This window comes from Typopeltis vanoorti, chromosome 1 (genome assembly GCF_054136105.1).
Source record: "Typopeltis vanoorti isolate ZY-2024b chromosome 1, IOZ_Tvanoo_1.0, whole genome shotgun sequence".
In the NCBI taxonomy this organism is placed as follows: Eukaryota; Metazoa; Arthropoda; class Arachnida; order Uropygi; family Thelyphonidae; genus Typopeltis; species Typopeltis vanoorti.
Genome location: NC_143549.1, coordinates 67,226,109 through 67,247,960, shown reverse-complemented (window position 1 = coordinate 67,247,960; position 21,852 = coordinate 67,226,109). Strand labels below are relative to the sequence as shown.

General features: G+C 35.3%; 1 protein-coding gene across 3 annotated transcripts in view; it reads left to right on the top strand.

Moving 5' to 3' along the window:
• Positions 1-21,852, top strand: part of LOC150110057 (CXXC-type zinc finger protein 1-like) — a 298,921-nt gene that overhangs the window by 107,867 nt on the left and 169,202 nt on the right. For all 3 annotated transcript variants that reach the window (XM_090390972.1, XM_090390959.1, XM_090390969.1), the window contains exon 7: positions 13,476-13,544. In XM_090390972.1, the coding sequence (XP_090247098.1) occupies positions 13,476-13,544 (69 nt within the window). The remainder of the gene's footprint in view (positions 1-13,475; positions 13,545-21,852) is intronic.

The window sequence follows — 21,852 nt, the reverse complement described above, 5'->3', positions numbered from 1 at the left end:
CTCTCAAGTTGTGCATTATGTTGCATTCATAAGGGCGGAGTACTTTGATGAACTGCTAATTAAACACCTCTCCTATATCCTCAGTATTTGTCATTCTCCCATTATCACTGGCCACACATCGGAAAAAAAAACTTCCTAGGATTTCTTTTATCATCATTTGCTAATTACTGTTCACACCACACTTTTGCTAACCTTACTAAGTGGGTCACCTCTTTGCTTGCTCTTTGTACTCCTCATGTAAATGATTTTCTGCACTCATTTCGTGCCACCTCCACAATGCCTTTTTTGATTCCAGATCGCATGCTTCATCTCTTCAGTCATCCTTACACCTATCTTATTTAATCTCCTGATCGTTGGAATACACTCAGTATTTGCCTCTGCAATATACTTCCTGAGTAGAGACCAACAGCATTGATTTTCTTCCCATCCAATTCCTCATTCTATGATATCACTTCCAGCCATCTCCTGAGTTTGTCATAATCACCCACCTTACAGTTCCACATTTAACCCTTTGTCACAAAAGTCTTGATATGGCTGGCCATCACCCAAGTGATCACTTCATGGTCTCTTTCACCAACTAGAGGAAGATATTACACTTCATTTGCAACAATATCTTCTGATGAGATACTCAAATCCAAGACATTCGACTCTGTGCCTTCTGTTACATACTGCTTAAGGTAGTTATCCCTTAAAAACTCAAGAAATTCATTCTCTTTGGTTTCTGATGCTGTCTCTTCATTCCAGTCTATATTATCATAATTGAAATCACCCATAATGAATACCCTTTTCTTATTAACCAGACCAGTGTCTGGTCTGGCTAATAAGTGTCTAAATAAAATGTGTCTAAACACTGGTCTGGCTAATAAGAAAAGGGTGTTCTCACTGCTTTCCACATTACCAAGTCTATAGCAACACCCTACTGAACACCTTTCACCTTGCTCCACCACTTCACAGCATATTGCTTCAAAACTACTTTCAGTATATGTCCTTGCATCTCCACTCTAGATGAGCACAACTCCTTTGCCATCATCAATCACATTCCTCCCTATTTGCTTTTTCTTCACGAAAAACTACATATCCCTCCATCTCTATTCCTGTCAGAATTTCTTCCTCATTCAACCTTGTCTCCAACAATTTTTGGGCAAATGAGCTCTATCAATGCTGCAATTTCATTCCCGTTGTTTCAAATGCTTCTACCATTTGTAAACATACACACTAACACATTTCTGTTTCAATAACAAATCCCACTAACCCCACTTCTCAGAAATGACTCCTCCAAACTCTCCCCTATCCATTCCTGTTTATTATCACTGATATTACTTGACTCCTCCAAACTCTCCCCTATCCATTCCTGTTTATCATCACTGATATTACATGCCTCCCCAAACCTTAATGTCATCCTCCACATCCTTGACTCTCTTAATCCTTTCTTGTGCCATCACACATACACTCTGAAACCATCATCTACACTTTTCATGCAGTAACCCCCCTTGTCCACTCTGCTCTCCCCTGTTGTCCACTCTGTGTTCCTTCTCTCTTATTCTTTTCACTCTTGCCACTCACCTCTCCATTCACAAATTTGCCTAACTTACTCTCCTGCTCTTCCACAATACCTCAACAGTTTCTCCAACTGACACACCAAATCCATTCAAATGTAGCCCATCTCTTTTATACAGCTCTGTTTGCCTCTCAAACTCATCCCACACATTTACAAAATGAACTCCTTTCTTCTCAAACAACTCTGCTAACATATCATTCATACTCTTTGCTCACCTTCTCAACTCATCATTATCATAAATGGGCAACACTCTGATTTCCTTAACTACCATGCTGTTATCTTTCACTCTCTCCTTAACAGCTTCATGATGTCCCTCCTTACATTCTTGTTACCAGTCAAATCATTCATTTCAACTACACCACCACCAACAACTATTTTCTTCACATACTCCTCTTATGCAATGCTTCAATCACCCATTGTTTATCATTTTCAAACTGGATATCCTTGATGTTCAATTTAGAAAACAACCAAAAGTCTTATAGAGCTAATTCCAGCTTGTCAGAAAGAGGAGGCTGTTGTACAACTTTAAATCTAAACGCTTCAATAACTGTTGAAGTGAACATGGTCTTGTGCAGTCCTGTGTTTCATGTTGAAAAAGCAGTGTTCCTTTGCAATTAATTTGTTGTTTCAACTTTCTCATAATCTTCACATAGCTTTATGAATTTCCTCTTGTCCTTCTCACCATGTTGTCCTGGTGTATGGCAGCTTGGTCTCCAAAAGACAATCAGCATTTACTTCCCAGTTAAAAAGACGAGTTGTGAACTTTCTGGGCATGTAGTGAGAGGTAGGGTAGTGATAATCCACAGACTGAATTTTCATCTTAGTGTTATAATAATAGAACCAACTTTCCTCCCCAGGAAAAGCACTGTTTTCCGTTTTTGGTAGCATTGAAGCAGTTGTCAACAAATTTCCAGTCTCTTCCATTTCATTTTTGCTTGTGAACTAACTATGGCATCCAACTTGCACACACACTTCATTGAAGCTCAGTTCTGCAATAGTTCAGTTGCCTTTTGCTAATTCATTGTTCAATTTTAGTGCTAGTGATCTCTGACTTATTTGTCAATTTTTCTATGATTAAATGCTTAGCTTTGTGTTTATGAAAATTATCAGCTGCAGTTTTTGGTTACCCACTTAATATCATTAATGTCAATTCTGCCATTGTTGTTTTCTTATTATTTGCCCAAGAGTACAATACTCACATTTAGATTTTTTTCACTATAAAAACTGTGTAATTAGCAGTTAATTTTTATAGCACCCACATTTTCATACATCAAAAATTTAATTACTCTACTTACTGTTTTGCTGTTTTACATGCTTTGACAAACTTGTATAAAAGACTTATTCGTTGTGTGCATATTATCATGCACACAATGAACAAGTCTTTTTTACAAGTAGGATAGGTGATCTTACACTTCAATGTAACTTATGCTTCAAGCACTGTGCATGCATGAGCATTACTTTCAGAGTACTTGATATTATTGAGATAGAAGTTAATCTACACAATGGACAAACCATTAGAGATAGGATTAATGGAAAGTTGATGCTGGCATCCCCCATGCAGAGTGAAACATACCCAAACTGAATGCAGATGATAAATAAGTAGACATCGTGGCTTCCCAACAGTGTATCGCAATCGACGAACATCAAGTAAATGTGGTGAACTTAGCTACTTTGATCTTGGACATATTGGTGCAAGACAGATGGGTCATTCTATCATCCAAGTGGTAAGAACCCTAGGGTTCTCAACGGTAACCATATCAAGTGTCTACTGCAAGTATATCATCAACGGAGGTACCAGCGCCTAGCGAGCAAGTGGTGGCTGACCACATCAATGTAGACTGTCCAGGCTCATACAGACCAACCAGGACAATGGAACACAAATCACATCCAGTTTCAGTGTCAGAGATCCAAGCAGCATCAGCGAGCGAATAGTATAGCATACTCTATATACCATGAGCTATGGGAGCTGACATCCTAATTGTGTACCACTGTTGACAGCTTGTAATTGGATATTGCACCTTGCCTGGTGTTGGGACCATCAAAACTGGACCTCTGCAGAGTGAATCAGAGTCATATGGTCTGATGAATCCTGTTATCAGTTGTACCTAGCTGATGGAAGAATGCATGTGTGGCATCAACAGCATGAGGCCATAGCCCCCATTGTGCTAGGTTGGCTCAATGATGGTTTTGGGAGCCTTCTCATGTGACACACACACACATATTGGGCCCTTTAGTGTGTCTGGAGAGGTCCTTAAATGCTGCGAGCTACTAGAATGTGCTGGCTGATCACCTACACACTTTCATGGCCTCTGCGCTTCCTGCAGCCTATTGTCTGTTTCAGCAGGAAAATGCTCTGCCCTGCCAGGCCACAACCAACCAGTCATGGCTCAAGAAACACTCATCTGAGTGTGGGACCATCCATTGGCCCCCAGAGTCCCTAGATTTAAATCCAATCGAATCTCTCTCTTTGGGATGCTGTAGAGCCAGGCATCAGATCCATGTATCCAGGGCCAACATTTAAGGTGTGGACAATGCTACAACAGACATGGCTGGTATTACCTCTGGCAACCTTCTGGCATCTGGTGGTGTCAATGCCTCAGAAAGTATAGGCTGTTATTAATACTAGAGGAGGACTGACACTATTAGGTAGGTATCCCAAATGTTTTATCCAGTGTGTGTGTGTGTATGGAGTAGTAGCCTGATTTGTAAGGCTACTTCATCCACAATACCTTTGTGGTAGGCATGTATAAAGAATAAAGACTTGCTTGTTATTGCTGTTTAGAGGTTCTACTTGCCCGTTGAGAAATCCATTATTATTTATTCTCATGTATCCTCAGGACATGAGCAAAATATTGTGATAGTGCGACACAGTTCAGATTTTACCATTTTTCTGTCACTATCTTTCATCCAAATTGATGTGCTGTTATTCCAGCTATTGTCTTTCTATGAGTTCTGTTTTTTCCTTCCATTGTTGTTTCAAGCATTTGTTCAAATAGTTGTGTGACCATTCCACCTTATAACTACATCAGTTAGAAGAATGACGAGACATTGCATCCTTTGATTGGAAAATACCCAAGTTTGATTCTTGTAAAGATGAGAGAAATCTTTATGAGTTTTTTTAAGTTGAAGGTGACTTAGCCAGTCTCATTCGGAGGTTGCAAAGCTTTTTTTTCACAGAAACTTTGGTTTTCCTTCCCACATATAGGCAAATTGGTGAGAGAACACATGCAGTTAACAGTTAAAAATATTATTAATGGGTAGTAGATGGTGTAGTAGATTATGGGTGATGTGGGGTGTCTTCCCATGATGAATCCTTGGACTCCTTAGAGGGGTTAATAATAGATTAGCTCTACTTACATGTTCTTATTCTATTAGTAATGTCAATTTCTTTTCAACTTCATGTTTATTATGGTTCTGCTTCTGATTACTGTTCGATCACTTCCTGTGGGGTGTCTTCCCATTGAGTCCTTGGACTCCTTAGAGGGGTTAATAATAGATTAGCTCTACTTACACATTCTTATTCTATTAGTAATGTCAATTTCTTTTCAACTTCATGTTTATTATGGTTCTGATTACTGTTTGATCACTTCCTGCTTTTTCTTAAAATTCATATATCTTTGTATCCAGTCTATGATCAGTACTGTTCTATTCTTACCCCATTCTGAGGTTCAAAAATTGTGCTGTATGCAACATACATAGTGTTTGACTGTTGCATATACAAGTTGTTTTTTCTCTTGTTTCATATGTACGAGGGTGGTCTGAAAAGTTCTCGGCCTCGACCATAGATGGCAACACTATCGTCAAGATTTTTTTTTTCTAAGTTGGAACATCTGTCATAAGCATTCATGTGAAATTGCAAGTAATTATATCAAGTAGTTTATTTATACAGCTGTCTGAAGCAAAACTGTTGTCTGTATCCTTTGAAATGGATAAAATTGAGTATCGTGCAGTTATAAAATTCTTTGTAAAAGAAGATTTAACGCCAAAAGAAATTCATTTGAAGTTCATAAATGTTTTTGGGCACTGTTCTCCTTCGTTTTCGACAATTAAGAAATGGGTTGCCGAGTTTAAAACATGGCCATACCAGCCTTGTAGATGATCCACTTGAAGGACGTCCAAAAAGTGTAACAACACCAGAAATCATTGATCAAGTGCATGATATGGTATTGGATGACTGGCGAGTCAAAGTGCATGAAATTGCTGAGACTATAGGCATTTCAAAAGAACGTGTAGGATATATTTTGCATGAAGAATTGCAGATGAAAAAGCTTTGCACAAGATGGGTGCTATGCTTGCTCACAGCAGATCAAAAACGCGCTCGCATGAAAATCTCTGAACAGTGCTTGGAGCATATTAGCAAGGATAAAACTGATTTTGTGCATTGATTTATTACTATAGATGAGACTTGGATTCACCATTAAAACCAGAATCCAAACAGCAGTCAAAACAGTGGACAGAAGCTGGTTGTTCAGTGCCAAAGAAGACAATCGGTTCCATCATCAGGAAAGGTTATGGCATTGGAGTTTTGGGATGCTAAAATCATTTTGTTTATTATTTATCTTGAAAAGGGTAAAACAATAACTGGGGAATATTATTTCGATCTTTTAACCAGACTAGACAAAAAAATTCGTGAGAAAAGACCCGGTTTGCAGAAGAAAAAAATCATCTTTCATCAGGACATTGCACCTGCCCACAAAGGTGTTTTGGCAATGGGAAAATTAAGGGTCTGCACTGTGAATTCTTGGAACATCCACCCTATTCCCCTATATTTGGCCCTCTGACTTCTATCTGTTCCCAAAACTAAAACTCTTCCTTGCTGGTCAGCATATTTCTTCAAATCAAGAGGTGATTGCAGCTGTAGAGGGGGATATTTTGCAGATCTTACTGAGAACCACTACTGGGATGGGATAATGATGCTGGAGCATCGCTGGAATAAATGTATCAGTCATAAGGGAGATTATGTTGAAAAATAAAAATAATTTTGAAATTATAAATTCGTTTTTTCATTGTTAGTCCGATAACTTTTCAGACCACCCTCTGATTTTCTCAAACGGCTTTCTACCTTACTGGCATTTGCTTATCTTATGATCTTTTTTTCTAAATTTAATTTGCCATGTTCACTAAAAATTGTGTCTAAGTAACTAAAATGTGTTACCTTTTCTCTGAGTTCACTGTTCAGACATTTTCTGTTTTCCTCTCTTTTTCATAATGTTTTCTTTTTATTACTGTTTTTATTACTATTTTTTCTTTTTAATTACTGATTTTCAGCAGGTGTTTAGTTTAGTTGAAGAGTTTGGCATGTAACAGAGTACTTTAAGGGATTGACATCGTTTACACTGAGTAAAGAGCCAAGTTTAATACTACTTTTTTTTTAATATAATTTTCCTTAGGTTTAATATTATTTTTCAATATTAACCCTAAGGAAACAATATTTCCTTGGGTTTAATTTTTTTTCATTATTTTATTAATTTTTATTAAGGTCTACTACAATCTGTATAGGCCTTAACATTATTAAGGTCTGTATAGATTGTATGTTCAGTAAAGATACTGTGCAACCATGCTTCATACTTGATTTAATATCAGCCTGTCTTTCTGTATATTCTTCAGTTTTAACTGATTTTGTACAACTCTGGTGTTAGCTATATTGCTGTAAAATAATGTTCAGCTTACATGACAATTAGGGCTGTCAGTCAGCATAATGAAATAGTTAATTATTCATAACAAAATAAGCATTTTATGTCAAACATTTTATTTAGCATAAAATTTTTGCCTAGTTAATCTATTAGCAGCTTCAGCATGATTTTCAAATTAAACAAGTAGAATAGATAATTGGAAAACTCAACAGTGAAAACACGAGCTATGTGTACATGACATTACACAGAATGGCATGGTCTAAAATACATTAAGGTCCTAACTGCATAACTTTATTAACTCGATTAACTTGAGTAGCCATAGTATTCAACACAAAATACGAGGCTAATCTTCTTGAATGGCAGTCAGTCTCAAGTAGAGTAATGTGGGCAAATATGAGAATGGGGAACTGGAAAATGAGACTTATTTGTGCCTATGGTCTCACAGAAGGTTCTACTAAAGTAGAAGAGGAAGAATTTTTTGAGACTATAGAAAAAGCAACTGACACAATGAAAAATGAAAAGTTTTGTTGGGGATCTAATAGCAGAGTAGGAAATGATTGTGAGACATACAAAAATATTTTGGAAAAATTTGGAGAAAAGAGCAAAGCTAATAATAATGACAAATACCTGTTGTATTTCTGCTGAGGACATGGACTGGTTATTACTAACACCATGTTCCAACATAAAAATGTGCACAAATTCACATGGCGAGTAGAGGCTAGGAATAAGAAAAGTCTCATTGACTGTGTTATTGTTGATAGTGATGTTTTCTCCCTGGTGCAGGACACCTGAGTGTGCAGAGGATTTGAAATTGGAAGTGATCACTATTTAGTCTTGAGCAGGATAAAATTGAATTTCACATTGAAAAGAATAACATGTAAGAAAGTTCTAAAGCGAATAAAAGTTGAGCCGCTCTCAGATGCGAACTGTAAACTAAAATACACAAAGATTATTGAAGAAAAAATGAAAGAAAGAAGAAAATGAGATAATTGCTTTTTTGAAGGATGTTAATATTTTCCCCAAGCATGTGCTGTTTGGTGGAAATGGCATCTGCTTCTAGTTTAGAATATTCTGGTTCATGAACTTTATGAGATCATCATGATGAACTACTGCCAATCTGTCTGTTTGGCAAAAGCATGAAAACCCACACTAACATGGTATTCAGTAGATTCTTGGGTAGGCTAAAGCCAGGAGTTTATCCTTTGCAGAGCCCATAAAAGCAGAAGTCTTAACTGGGCAGAATTAAAGAAGGCCACCATTTAAGCAATTTGACCATTCCTCAGAAATGGGATAGCATGATGGACTATATTTTAGGAGGTAGATAACAAAGAAACCTTATAGCTATTAATCTCTTTGTTAACATGACTTATTGAAACCATTAGTGAGGGAGGTGGACATACTATAATTTATTTCCTGAGTCATTACAGCACAAAGAGTGAGCTTGATGTACATGAATTAGTACATTATGACTCATGTAAATCATTATATGAGTTGTAATGGTGCCAAATTTTTGATAACAATGATTGAAAGAGCATGAATGTAAAGTCTGGTGTGGATTTTCTTTCTAAAAACAGAATTGAAGGCTACCATGTGACTGATGAAGAAGTAGTAGTTCTAAAATGGCAATCTGATGATCATTTTCTGCTTCATGAGTGAACTGGATGCAATGATGGACTAATGCTTGCAATGAAATCTTGATGTTTTATGAGGGGAACCATGTCAAATTGCAGATATGTCATCTATGTACACCTGTACCATAAGTAAGGTTTAAGAGAGAGAGAGAGAGAGAGAGAGAGAGATATCATTTAGTAGGTGTTGTTTGAAATGCTTGAAGAAAATAATTAGCTAGTATCAGAGAAAGAGGACTATCCATGGCGGTACCTTCAATCTGCTGTTATTCTGACACGTGAATGTTTCATGAGATAATTGCTTTTGTGAAGGACATTAATCTTTTTTCAAATGGAGATGGCATATGGATGACCTATATTGCCCAGATAATCTTTCCTGAATAAGTATATGGATGGCATACTTGCAATTTGTCTCGGTCCCCTCACTGAACTTCAACATTTCATTGCAAAGATTAGTTCACCATTGCATCCAGTTCACTCTTCAAGCAGATGATGATTAGGTTGCCATTTTAGACATCTTCCTCTTCCTTCATCAGCAAAATGATAGTTTTCAGTTCTTCATTTTTAGAAAGGCTTAAATAGTCTGTCAAAAAAAAAATGCTATTGAAATAGAAAAACCTATTCTCTTTCTGGATGGACATGCTAATCATCAAAGAAGCAGTCAGTGACATATCTCTTGTTGTATATAGAAATCTCACTCATACTTCATGCCAGCTTATTCCACTCCAAACAAAAGTTTGTCATTATTATCATACTAAAATATAAAGCTCTCCATATCTTAGGAACAGATCTTGATAAAGAAAGAAAAAAAAAAAAAGAAATTCATTGAGCAATTTATTTTTAATGGGTATCCAGAAAAGTTTATATTTTGTTGTATACTGAGAAACCTTGATGTGTCATCTCAGAACTTCATTTCTTTACCATATTTCAGTATTTCTCAATGTATAATGTCTATAATATTGAGAGGTAGGCATCAAAGTCTACATCTGGGAGACTTTGTTATCCCAGTCATTTCAAAGCCTTGCCATAGGAACAGCAGATTTTATACATCTGTGGTGTATAAAATCTGCTCCGATGGCAAGGCTTGATGACAAAATGGCAGGAAAAAGATCCAGATGAAGACCAAGATGGTGGATTGGTGCTGTTAGAAGTATATTAGAAGATTAAAATTTAAGGTGTGAAATATTGGAGCCCTAGCAGATAAGCCTGATTTAGAGGAAATTTGTAGATAGGGAGTTAGTAATAATGTAAACTTTCATATGCTACCATCATAGTATCCTGTACATCTGCTTAAGGGTACATATCAGGAATTTGATGATTACATTATTTGCTCGCTGCCTTTTCACATTTCAGGTTTTGTTTTGATGGCTTTTTCTACTTGAAGTATGGATATCTGTTCCTGATTGCATTCCTTCTGAATATTTTTATCATTAGTCCATCATTGCTTTTTATTACTACAGATCTCCAAAATATATATTTATATTTATCTTCAATTTTCATGTCATCTTTATCATCTCTGATTTCTTTTTACACTTCTCTTTCCTTCTTGTCTCAGCTTTTCAATAGTTCCATCATTTTTGCTATCTTCATGACACACGGCATAACCATTTTGCAGATTGCTGGATTATTCTGGGAACTTTTGGCATGTTTTTTTAATTTTACAGGTTTGACTCTTAACCTTTTGAATCTGCCATCAAGTTCAGATTTTTTCTAACCACTTTGCGAACAAGTTCACAATCTTCCTTGACTGAAACAGTCAGTGGTTTCTTTAGATTTCACCAGTAAAATTTGGTTCTTGTGTTATCACTTTTTTTTTTTTTTTAACTTCATGACTTGAGTCCTGCAGTTTGCCTCTGAAAGCTACTCAACTTTGATTCTTTGCAAAACTTTCTTACATGTTTTTGCTTTTCAGTATGATATTTATTTTTTATCATGTTTAAAACTAAATGGTAATCACTTCATATTTCAAATCCCTTGCTTTTATAGAATGTATACACTGTATGGCAATAAGACTTTTCTTATTTCTTGTCTGTTCCCACCTTGTTTAGAATTCCTATTAGCATAATATTTTCTTTAAGAAAAGTTCATCGACAGATATTTAGGAGAAATCTTCACATAAACTAAGCTTAGATGCAGTCTTCAGATCTTAGAAAAAGATGAAATGATCATCTACTTCTGCTTTCGTTTTCTTTTAAAACATCTGATTTCTGAGATTCAATTCCATAACATGTTAGCACAGTAATAATATCAAAATTTAGAATGTTGATCAGAGCAAGATTTTTTTTTTTTTTTCTGTTTCATTGTTCATTTTGTTAATTTCATTGTTCAAATTGTTCATTAATTTACTCTAAATGTTATCTAAAGATGTTTAACTCTCTATTTCTATACTAAAGCTGTTTCAACAATATTGTATTTATTACACAAACACATACACACCTAGTTAATATGCTATAGGTATTGTAACCTTCTGGGTGATTTTTATTAAAAAAAAAAAATTGATATTTGTGTAAGATTATATTAGGATTGAGAATCTTTCTGTAGATAATAATTATATTATTATTATGGTTTAATAATTACATTATGACTGTTTATTATAGCATTAAAATTAAAGTTAATTTTAATACTATTACATTTTTTTGCCAGCATGATATTGTTGTCTTCATAGCACACAAAACACTGGTTATAATATAAGGAAAATGGTAGCTATTGCTATGCAATAGCTACCATTCTGCATAGCAAGAAGCCAAAATGGTAGCTATACAATACAACTGCAAGATTACAAAGTGCAGATGTATTACCAGAAAGTGATCTTTGCCACTGTTATGTTTCTTTCCTTTGATTTTGCATATATGTAGCAGGAAGTGAATGGCTCCTGAAATTTTGATAATTCTGTCTTCTGATTAAAAATCAGATCAATTAATAGATTATGGTAGCTAATGTACATGAAGCATAATACACTGGTACATGTTTCATGTTTAAAACATAAAAATGGCATCCTGAGTGCTATTTTTGGTTGTTTTTTTTTATCGATTATTTTTTGTCTCTTGAAGAATCCAGTGTTACATTGGCTAAACATAAATTCTTAAACCAGTATCTATTTTTTGATCTAACTGTATATTCATATTGTTTATTTCCATAATTATTAACTATAAATAAAAATAATCAGAAAAAATGTAGTTTTATTTTTGTATTGTAGGATAGGATTTATACAAAAACCGACTTTTGATAAAAAAAAAAAAACAGTTTTCGAATTCCAGTATTTTCAAAAAACCGGTTTTCAAATTTTTACAAAAAATAAAAATAAATAAAATAATAATAATTAAAACAGAAAAAATATTTATATTTATTTTAAAATCTTTCAGTTTATTTAATATTTATGGAACTACAAAAATATAACAAAATAAAATATACTCCATACAAAACCAAATAAAATAAAACAACTAAAATAACTAAAATCCATACAAAATATAAATTGTAAATTTTTATTTCATTTAATATTTTTCTTCAGGAAATATGATTTCAAAAAGCAAAATGTCCACTAAGCAATTACTTAATCTTGTTCTTATTCTAGATACCAAATTGCCTGAAATAGAAAATACTCTCTCATTGGCTACTGAACTTGGTTTTATTGTGTTTGGGCATCAAATAATAAATCTAAATTCTTTGTTCTTTTATTGGTTGCCTCAAATACTGAAAATTTGGCCTTCAGTGTCTTCGGATTGAATCTGTTTCCATACAAGAATTGGGATATATTCTAGACAATATTTTTCCAGATAACTTAATAATATCAAGTTTTGAAGCTAGTGGAAATACACTAGATTACTTTGTTGAAATGCTTTGTGGATTTTGCAAATATAACAAAAGGATTACCAATCCATCTTCTTTCTTGAATTTGTATTTCTAAAGCATTTAATAATTTGGAACTAATTTCAGTCTTTAAATTTTTTAGTTCATTTAACAGTAATTCAAATATGCCTTCACTTGTTAATAAATTGGCATCTTGCTGCCCTAAGGCCTCAGCTGCTAGACGTACTGGTCCCAACACTTTAAGAAGCTCCATGATTTTAGGATATTGAGCTTCATTCCGCATATGAGAAGCACCAATATCATCCAAAGCTAAAACAACACATTCTTTTAATGTTATAAATCTTTCAATCATGGCCTCTAAACTATTCCATCTTGTTTGGCAGTCAAGAATCAGACTTAATTACTTTCTTTTTTCTTGTTTTACATAATTCTGAAGGATGCTATCTCTTATGGGAGATTTTCTAAAAAATTTGCAAATTTTTCTAATTTGAGAAATTGATTGTTTGTAATTGTCAGACAACATAGGGAATCCACAGTCATTATCTAGATCAAGAGAATTTAAAAAAAATCCTTGCCATAGTCATCTTCTGATTCCTCACTTATAACATATACATTGGTTTCAAGTCAAAATGTTAACGTTTTTAATTAAATAATTAATTTTTACATATTAATTCTAGTATCAAAAACCGGTTTTTGAATTTTACAAATTTATCAAAAAAAAAAAAACACTATTTTTAAACCTGGTTTTTAAAAACCGACAAACCCTCTCCTACAAGATACATTTTTGTATCTCATTTATTTTTTATAATTTTCATATATATGCTCAAATGAATATGCTTCTTCTTTTAGGATATGCGAAAGTTTGGTGGACCAAATAAAATAAGGCAAAAATGCCGCCAGAGACAGTGCTTGAATTTTGTAAGTTCTGTAGTTTTTATTACAAATTTCACCGTAGTTCAGTGATATGGTTATTGAAATCTTAATACTGGAACTATCTTTGTTCTTTATATACAGATTTTCTCAATTGTTCAATAAGTTTCATTTGAGTTAATATTATCAACAGTAAAAAAAAGGTTTTGATAAGGTTAACAGAAATATACTATTTGAAGTGCTTGTAAATTTAAATATACCAAATGTGCTGTGAATTCAAACATACATAAACCTTAAATGGCAATTGAAATTACTGTTTGTTTATTTAAGCATGCCTTCATTAAGAAAGTGTCTTATTTTATTAATCTCTTTACATTTTATAATGCAAATTGATGTGGATAAAGAAAAAAACAGTCACTCTAATATTGGAAAATCTTTCAGAAGTCTTTCACTCACAGAACACCACAGCATAAATGGAGTAGTTGCGAATGAATAATAAACTTGTAGCATGGATAAGAAGACAGCTGATTAGTCTATGAAGGAGTAGAGTCACAAAGAATGATGGGGGACTAGGGTTCTACAGAACCCCTGGCTTTGGGCCTTTAATTTTTATATAATGATATTGTGAATGGTTTAAATCATTTCTTATCATGCTTCCCAGGTTGGGAAGGGTGATAAGAAACGATTGTGGTACCCTTCAGAAAAACTTGAATATATTAGTATTGTGAATATAGGAGAATAAATATTACCAGTTAAATGCTACCATGGGTAAGGCTGTATGTTCTAGATTAAAAAGATTGTAGATGATCTGTTATGGTGATGAGAATGCTCCTGGAGATTGTTCAGGATCTTAATGTAATAGTGGATGCAGAAGGGAGGACAGCAATTGCAGTTTAGGGACATATTACAAAACTGGTAAGGTAATTAAAAGGATTACAGTTATGTTGAGAAGGGTGCTGATGAGTGTTGGGATCAGAAAATTATTGTTCTTATCTCTGACTCACTTGAATCTACATACATTTAAACAAGATGAAGGTATTTTATATAGAATAATATAAGAAAAGAATTTCATTCATTGCTGGAATGAAATAGAAAAGAAAAGCTGAAAATAGAGTGGAGAAAATTGGGAAGACCATTGGCAGTGAACTCATCCTGGTTGAAAAAGGACCGAAGGAAGGAGAATCTATCTATCTATCCCAATGGCTTTAACAGGCCTTTAAGGCCCACAACCTTCCAAGCATACTTGGATTTCGTAACCGAAATACGAGGATAGAATGGTCACTCCTATGCCTCAAGGTATTCTTGGCTGTATCCATGTGTGTTCACGGGGCCGGTTTGCCTGCTTGCGGGATGAAAAACACCAGATAAACTGGAGGAAAAAACCCTACTGCCCGCGCCCAAGACCGGCTAACTTGGCTATGGCTGAGGAAGATCCTTCAGCTCCTCACGTCTCCGACGAGAATCGAACCTAGGACACTCCTTCCCCAGGCATATGGTTGCGAAGCGCAAAGCCACTAGGCTAGGAAGGAAGGAAGGAAGGAAGGAGAATGAAGAATAGTAATCATCCATGATTTGAGTAGCAGTGTTGTCTGTGTTGGATCTTGAATGAAAAGTTTTCATTCTAGAAAATTTTCATTCAGGATTTAACAAGTGTAATAAATCAACAAGGAGATGCTTGTGCTTAAGTAAAGAAGCAGACTGTAAAAAGTGCTATAAATTGGATATCTTAATATGGAATTTATTTAATCTAAGTAATATGATCTGTTTTGGAAATTGTAACAATTAAGAGGTATTCTATATGAAATGTTTGTCATGAGGTAAAACCAAAAGTTCAAAGTCCACTGGCGAAACTTTTGGATGAACGTTTGGCCTAAGGAAGTGGACTTGCACAGAGAACAGTGTGCGCTCGTATTTCTCGGAAGACGCGGAGGAGAGGATCGTCCCATGTGCATAAGGAGACATGGTATAAGGGACCGTCCCGCATGCAAAAGGATAGGTACCGAGTGAGAAAAAACATAGCAGTAAAGAGGGCACCAAAGGTGCAACATAAAAGGAGTCTGTTTCCCTTCGAAAAGGCTTTTTTTTTCGTTCTTCATGGATGTCGGGTCTCTCTCTCTCTCACCTTTTCATGGATTCCGGACTGCCTTCTGTTTGATGTCGACAACCGTAATTCCAGAGTCCTGGCTTGGTACGTTTTCAGAGAGGAATAACTGAGTACGGCAGTCGGCGCGACATATGGCAGCGGAGCGGGTCAAGAGCGGGTACAACAACAGCCTTTTCGAGATAGCCAGATCGAAGGACCGCCATGAGTGACCACGTGGGTCAAAGCCAGACTGAGACATTCTAGTCACATTAGAGGAAGAAGGACTGAGCAGTGCAAGCTGAATTAAGAACTAAGTAAAACGGACCTATTGAATATCCTGAAAATTGGTAATGTACAGCTTTTAGTTTTCCTTTTGAAGAGAAGAAATGTTATAAGAAGCAAGGACATTTAGTGTAGGACTTTAAGTAATTATTGTAGATAGCAACAGTGAACGTTTCTTTAGAGAATGTCAAATAGATGCAGGGTGTCAAATATATTATGTGAAGTGATTAACGAGATTAAGTAGAATAATTGTATGGATGCAAATTTAAGTCAGTATATTGTAAAGAGGGAATGTTTAACCTTATAGAGAGAGCTCATGATAGAATCCAGTCGAGTTGAGATTTATTTGTCCTAAATTGCTCTATAACTTAGAATGATATTAATTTAGTAGAATGTATGTATGTGAACTTGTAATCTTATGATCTAAATAAATGTGCTTTGTTTTTTACCTGAAATTTGGCCTGAGATTGAATTCAATGCACCAATCATTTAATCTAGAACTAGAGCAGGATAGAATAGTATGTCGATAACCACGACTGCAAACGACACTTGACAAAGGTGATATAGATAATTAAGTGCTAAGCATTAATGGTAGATTGATCATCGCTGTATGTTTATCTGAGAGTTTTCCATGGTTAAGGAAGCCTTCTAACCTAATGATATTGGCTGGTGCAGCGAAACAAATAAATTTGTCACTATCTAGTCGAGAGATATCTCCAGAAAGTAATAACAAAGGATTTGTCTCCGTCTGAGGTAAACCATTTGTCTAAGAAGTTAATGCACGTGATCAATCTAGGGATCAGCCAGATTGTATAGATAATTTCTATAACCAGCACCAAAGCTCGTAATAAAGTTAGGGTCTTAAATGTAGATAAGAGAAGAGAAAAGGTTGGAATTAAATAAGAGAAAGGGTATATAAAATTGAATAATAAACAACGAACTAAAGGGCATAGCATCTGGAAATCAGTGAGGAGAATTTTTTTTTTGTGCTTAGTGAGTGGATCATAATGAGTATATGAATGGTGAACGAATTTAAGGAGATTTATGATGAGCATTGTTAACCTCACTAGAGCCTCTATGATGAGTTGTGGAACTATGGAGGTTAAACAAGGCACCTGTTGTTTTCACCAGAGAACCAGGGCGAATAGCGAAAAGTCTGCTACTAGAACAATCTGAAAACACACCCTAACTCAACAACACCAGAGTTAAAGATCAGTACTATCAACATAAGAAGCCTGAATGGCAAAGAAATGGAGCTAGCTGAGGAATTAGATAAGCACTAGATCGACATAATAGGGGTGACTGAAACAAAAAAGACAAAAACTGGTGAGATCTTTCTGGGCAATAAATACAAAATATTATATTCAGGCAATGACAATCAAGGAAAAGAAGGAGTAGCCATAGTATTCAACACAAAATATGATGCTAATCTTCTTGAATGGCAGTCAGTGTCAAGTAGAGTAATGTGAGCAAATATGAGAATGGGTAACTGGACAATGAGACTTATTTGTGCCTATGGTCCCACACAAGGTTCTACTAAGGTAGAAGTGGAGAAATTTTTTGATGCTTTAGAAAAAGCAACTAACACAATGAAAAAGGAAAAGTTGGTCCTTGTCAGGGATCTAAATAGCAGAGTAGAAAAAATGATTGTGAGACATACAAAAATATTTTGGGAAAATTTGGAGAAAAGAGCAAAGCTAATAATAATGGCAAATATTTGTTGGATTTCTGCTCAGGACGTGGACTGGTTATTACTAACACCATGTTCCAACATAAAAATGTGCACAAATTCACATGGAGACAAGAGGCAAGGAATAAGAAAAGTCTCATTGACTATGTTATTGTTGATAGTGATGTTTTCTAACTGGTGCAGGACACCAGAGTGTACAGAGGATTTGGAATTGGAAGGGATCACTATTTAGTCTTGAGCAGGATAAAATTGAATTTCATATTGAAAAGAATAACATGTAAGAAAGTTTTAAAGCGATTAAAAGTTGAGCAGCTCTCAGATGTGAACTGTAGACTAAAATACACAAAGATTATTGGAAAAAAAAATGAAAGAGTTTGAGAACAGGAATCAAGCCTTGGAGATTCAGTGGCAAACTCTGAAGAAAGCATTGATTCATTCTGCCAGAGAGGCATGTGGTGAAGTTGTCTGCAAGGACGGAAAAATTAGAACTCCATGGTGGACACAGGAAGTTACAGGTAGTGAAGGAAAAGAATAAAGCATATCAAAAGTTCCTGGCAAATAAGTCAGCTTGTGCTCTTAGAGAATACAGAGACAAATGCAGGAATGCTAAACACTGTGTAAAACTAGCTAAACAGAAGTCATGGGAGGACTTTGGCAAGGACATAGAAAATAAATATCAAGAAGGTGGCAAAATATTCTAGAGGTTGTTGAAGAAGCTTAGGAATGGAGGAAAGAATGCTGTAAAAAGGAATTAGAGATGATAAAGTGACATGAAAACGGGAGAAAAAGATATCCTTGAAGTATGGAGTAATTACTTTGAAAAACTGCTAAATGAAACAAGCAGTGATGACAGCACAGTGATAAAAAACACTGACCAGGCATGCAGTCAGGAATACATCCATACTTGAAGTATAATAAGCCATCAAAGGCTTGAAATGTGGAAAGGCAGCAGGAGTAGATGATATTCGACCAGAAATGCTAAAGTTTTGTGGTATGAAAGTCTTACAGTGGCTGCACTGCATAGTTCAGAAAGCCTGGACAGAGGGACGAATTCCCGATTATTGGAGTAGAGCTCTCATAGTACCCATATATAAAAAGGGAAATAAAACTGAATATGAGAATTACAGAGGTATTTCCCTACTGAGTGTTCCTGGCAAGATCTATGCAAGTATACTTGAGAAACCGTTGAGGAGAATTGTGGAAGAAAAGGGGTGAAGAACAAGCTGGATTCAGGCCAAATAGAGGCTATCAGAATCAGTTCTTCACTTTACGACAAATATTTGAGAAAGCACAGGAATATAACAAAGATCTGTATTTAAGTTTTGTCGCTTTGGAAAAGGCATATGACAAGGTGCCAACAGAGAAGCTATTCAATACGCTACAGTTATATGGCATCAATGGGGCATTATATCAAGCAATTCTTAGTCTTTATTTGAGTTGTAAGTCAGGTTATCATTGAAGGAAGTACAGGAAGATGGTTTAATGTTAAATCCTGTGTGACACTAGGATGTACATTATCCCCTCTGTTATTCATTATCTATATGGATAACATTATGAAGGAAAGTGATATTAAACATGATATCAGGATTGGAGATGTTAATGTTAGCTCTTTGCTTTATGCAGATGATGTTATACTTCTAAATAAATCTGCTACAAGTCTGCAAGATTCTCTTACTAAATTGAATGACTGTTGTAATAGATATGGTATGAAGGTCAACAATAAAAAGACAAAGACAATGAAAATAGGCAGAATCATTGAAAATGTCAAGCGTGTTGTGAATGGAGAACCTGTGGAACAAGTAAAACATTTCAGCTACTTTGGCACGCTTTTTAGTGAAGATGGTAAATTAAATATAGAAATAGACAACAGAATCAGCAAAGCTGGTATGGTGGGAAGTCAATTGAATATATTAATATGGAATAAGAGAGAAATTAGTCAGAACACTAAATTAGCTGTATTCAAGACAGTGTTCAAACCAGTTTTAACTTATGGATCTGTGAGCTGGTCAGAAGTAAAACACTTGACCAAAGACTAGAGACCGCAGATATGAGAGTCCTGAGAAAGATTATAGGCATGAACAGATGGCATCAATAGCAATATCATATTAAAAACAAGGATATTAGGAAAGGACTTGACATTGTCAGCATCCAGGAATGCGTTAGCAGAGCTAATCTCAGGTGGTATGGTCACTTAAATAGAATGGGCGAAGAAAGATTTACAAAACAAGTGTTCTCTGCCAGGTTGGCAGCAAAATGACCCGGAGGAAGACCAAGATATAGTTGGATTGATACGGTACAAAGTGCCTTAGACGATAGAAATATAAGATCTGATAATGTTGGAGTCTTGACAAGTAATAGACTGATTTGGAGGAAAATTGTAAATAGGAAGTTAGTAATGATGTAAAGTTTTCATGTAGTACTATCATATCCTGTACACTCCTTGCGGGTACATGGCAGGAATTTGATGATGATGATGTAATTATATCTTAATCCATTAAACTAGTTACTATAACTGAAGGACATAGAAATCAGTTTTCACTGAATATTGGAAAGGTACACTTCATTTTCACTTTTTATTATTAATAGTAATGTAATGTAAAATTACTTAAGTATAAAGAGCTAATAAGCTTCATTTCGGCAATGAAAACATTACTTAAATTAAGGGGATATTAAATCCCACATAGTTTTAAAACCGAATAAGAAACTCAAAGATTGGAATCAGAGAGTTTCTCGCCGAATATAGTAAACTATAAAGTATCGGCGAACACTAGCGTTAGCCAATGCAAGTGATCCTAGTACGTAGTACAATACTGGGCAGCTCGTTGCAAAGGTGGAGGAAGAAGTTCAGATCGCTATTCTTAGGTATTTTCCATAATGTAAAAACACATTTCCTAGGAAATGTATGCTGTTATTACATTATGGAGGGAGGTCACTACCCAGACCGGTTTCAGCCTTTTTTGAGGGTTCATCAGTGAGTAGCTAGACCTAATACCAAAGTGTATAGTGAAAAGAACTTATGTACTTTGCGAACGAGTTTTCCAAACAGGTGCAACCATTAAGTTACTTAAGTATAAAGAGCTAATAAGCTTCATTTCGGCAATGAAAATATTACTTAAATTAAGGGGATATTAAATCCCACATAGTTTTAAAACCGAATAAGAAACTTAAAGATTGGAATCAGAGAGTTTCTTGCCGAATATAGTAAACTATAAAGTATCGGCAAACACTAGCGTTAGCGAATGCAAGTGATCCTAGTACGTAGTACAATACTGGGCAGCTTGTTGCAAAGGTGGAGGAAGAGTTCAGATCGCTATTCTTAGGTATTTTCCATAATGTAAAAACACATTTCCTAGGAAATGTATGCTGTTATAATGAGTAGCTAGACCTAATACTTTGGTATTAGGTCTAGCTACTCACTGATGAAGCCTCAAAAAAGACTGAAACCGGTCTGGGTAGTGACCTCCCTCCATAATGTAATAACAGCATACATTTCCTAGGAAATGTGTTTTTACATTATGGAAAATACCTAAGAATAGCAATCTGAACTTCTTCCTCCACCTTTGCAACGAGCTGCCCAGTATTGTACTATGTACTAGGATCACTTGCATTGGCTAATGCTAGTGTTCGCCGATACTTTATAGTTTACTATATTCGGCAAGAAACTCCCTGATTTCAATCTTTGAGTTTCTTATTCGGTTTTAAAACTATGTGGGATTTAATATCCCCTTAATTTAAGTAATGTAAAATGTTTTATTATACTTTGTGGTAACATTTTATATATTTTTATTATAGTTATTTTCACATTATTCTCACACATGCTCACACCCATTTATTTATATTTACCTATCATAAATTTAGTTTAATCCTTTATCCAAGTGTGAGCAAAAAAGTTTGCACCTGAAAGTATCTTCGGGACTGGGGTAAGTTGGTACAAAACCGGGCAACTCGTTGCAAAGGTGGAGCAAGCTAACATCACTCCTATCTCAGTATCTCTCATAATGCAAAACATATCTCCTTGCAGATATGTATAATGTTATGCATTAAGGGAAGGGCCACTACCCAGTCTAGTTTCGACCTTTATTGAGGTCTCTTCAGTGGGAGCCAGGCTCAAGTGGAGATGCCAGGCAGAAGTATTAGCCAAGTCTTCTCTACCTATAGGAGTTGCCAAACAGTGTGCCAGCTTTTTTATTAAATTACTCTGGATTTAGAGAAAGATGTTGAAAGTTTATTTTTCACTTGGTTAGACTATAATAAATTTAGTTTAATCCTTTATCCAAGGCTCCCACTGAAGAGACCTCAAT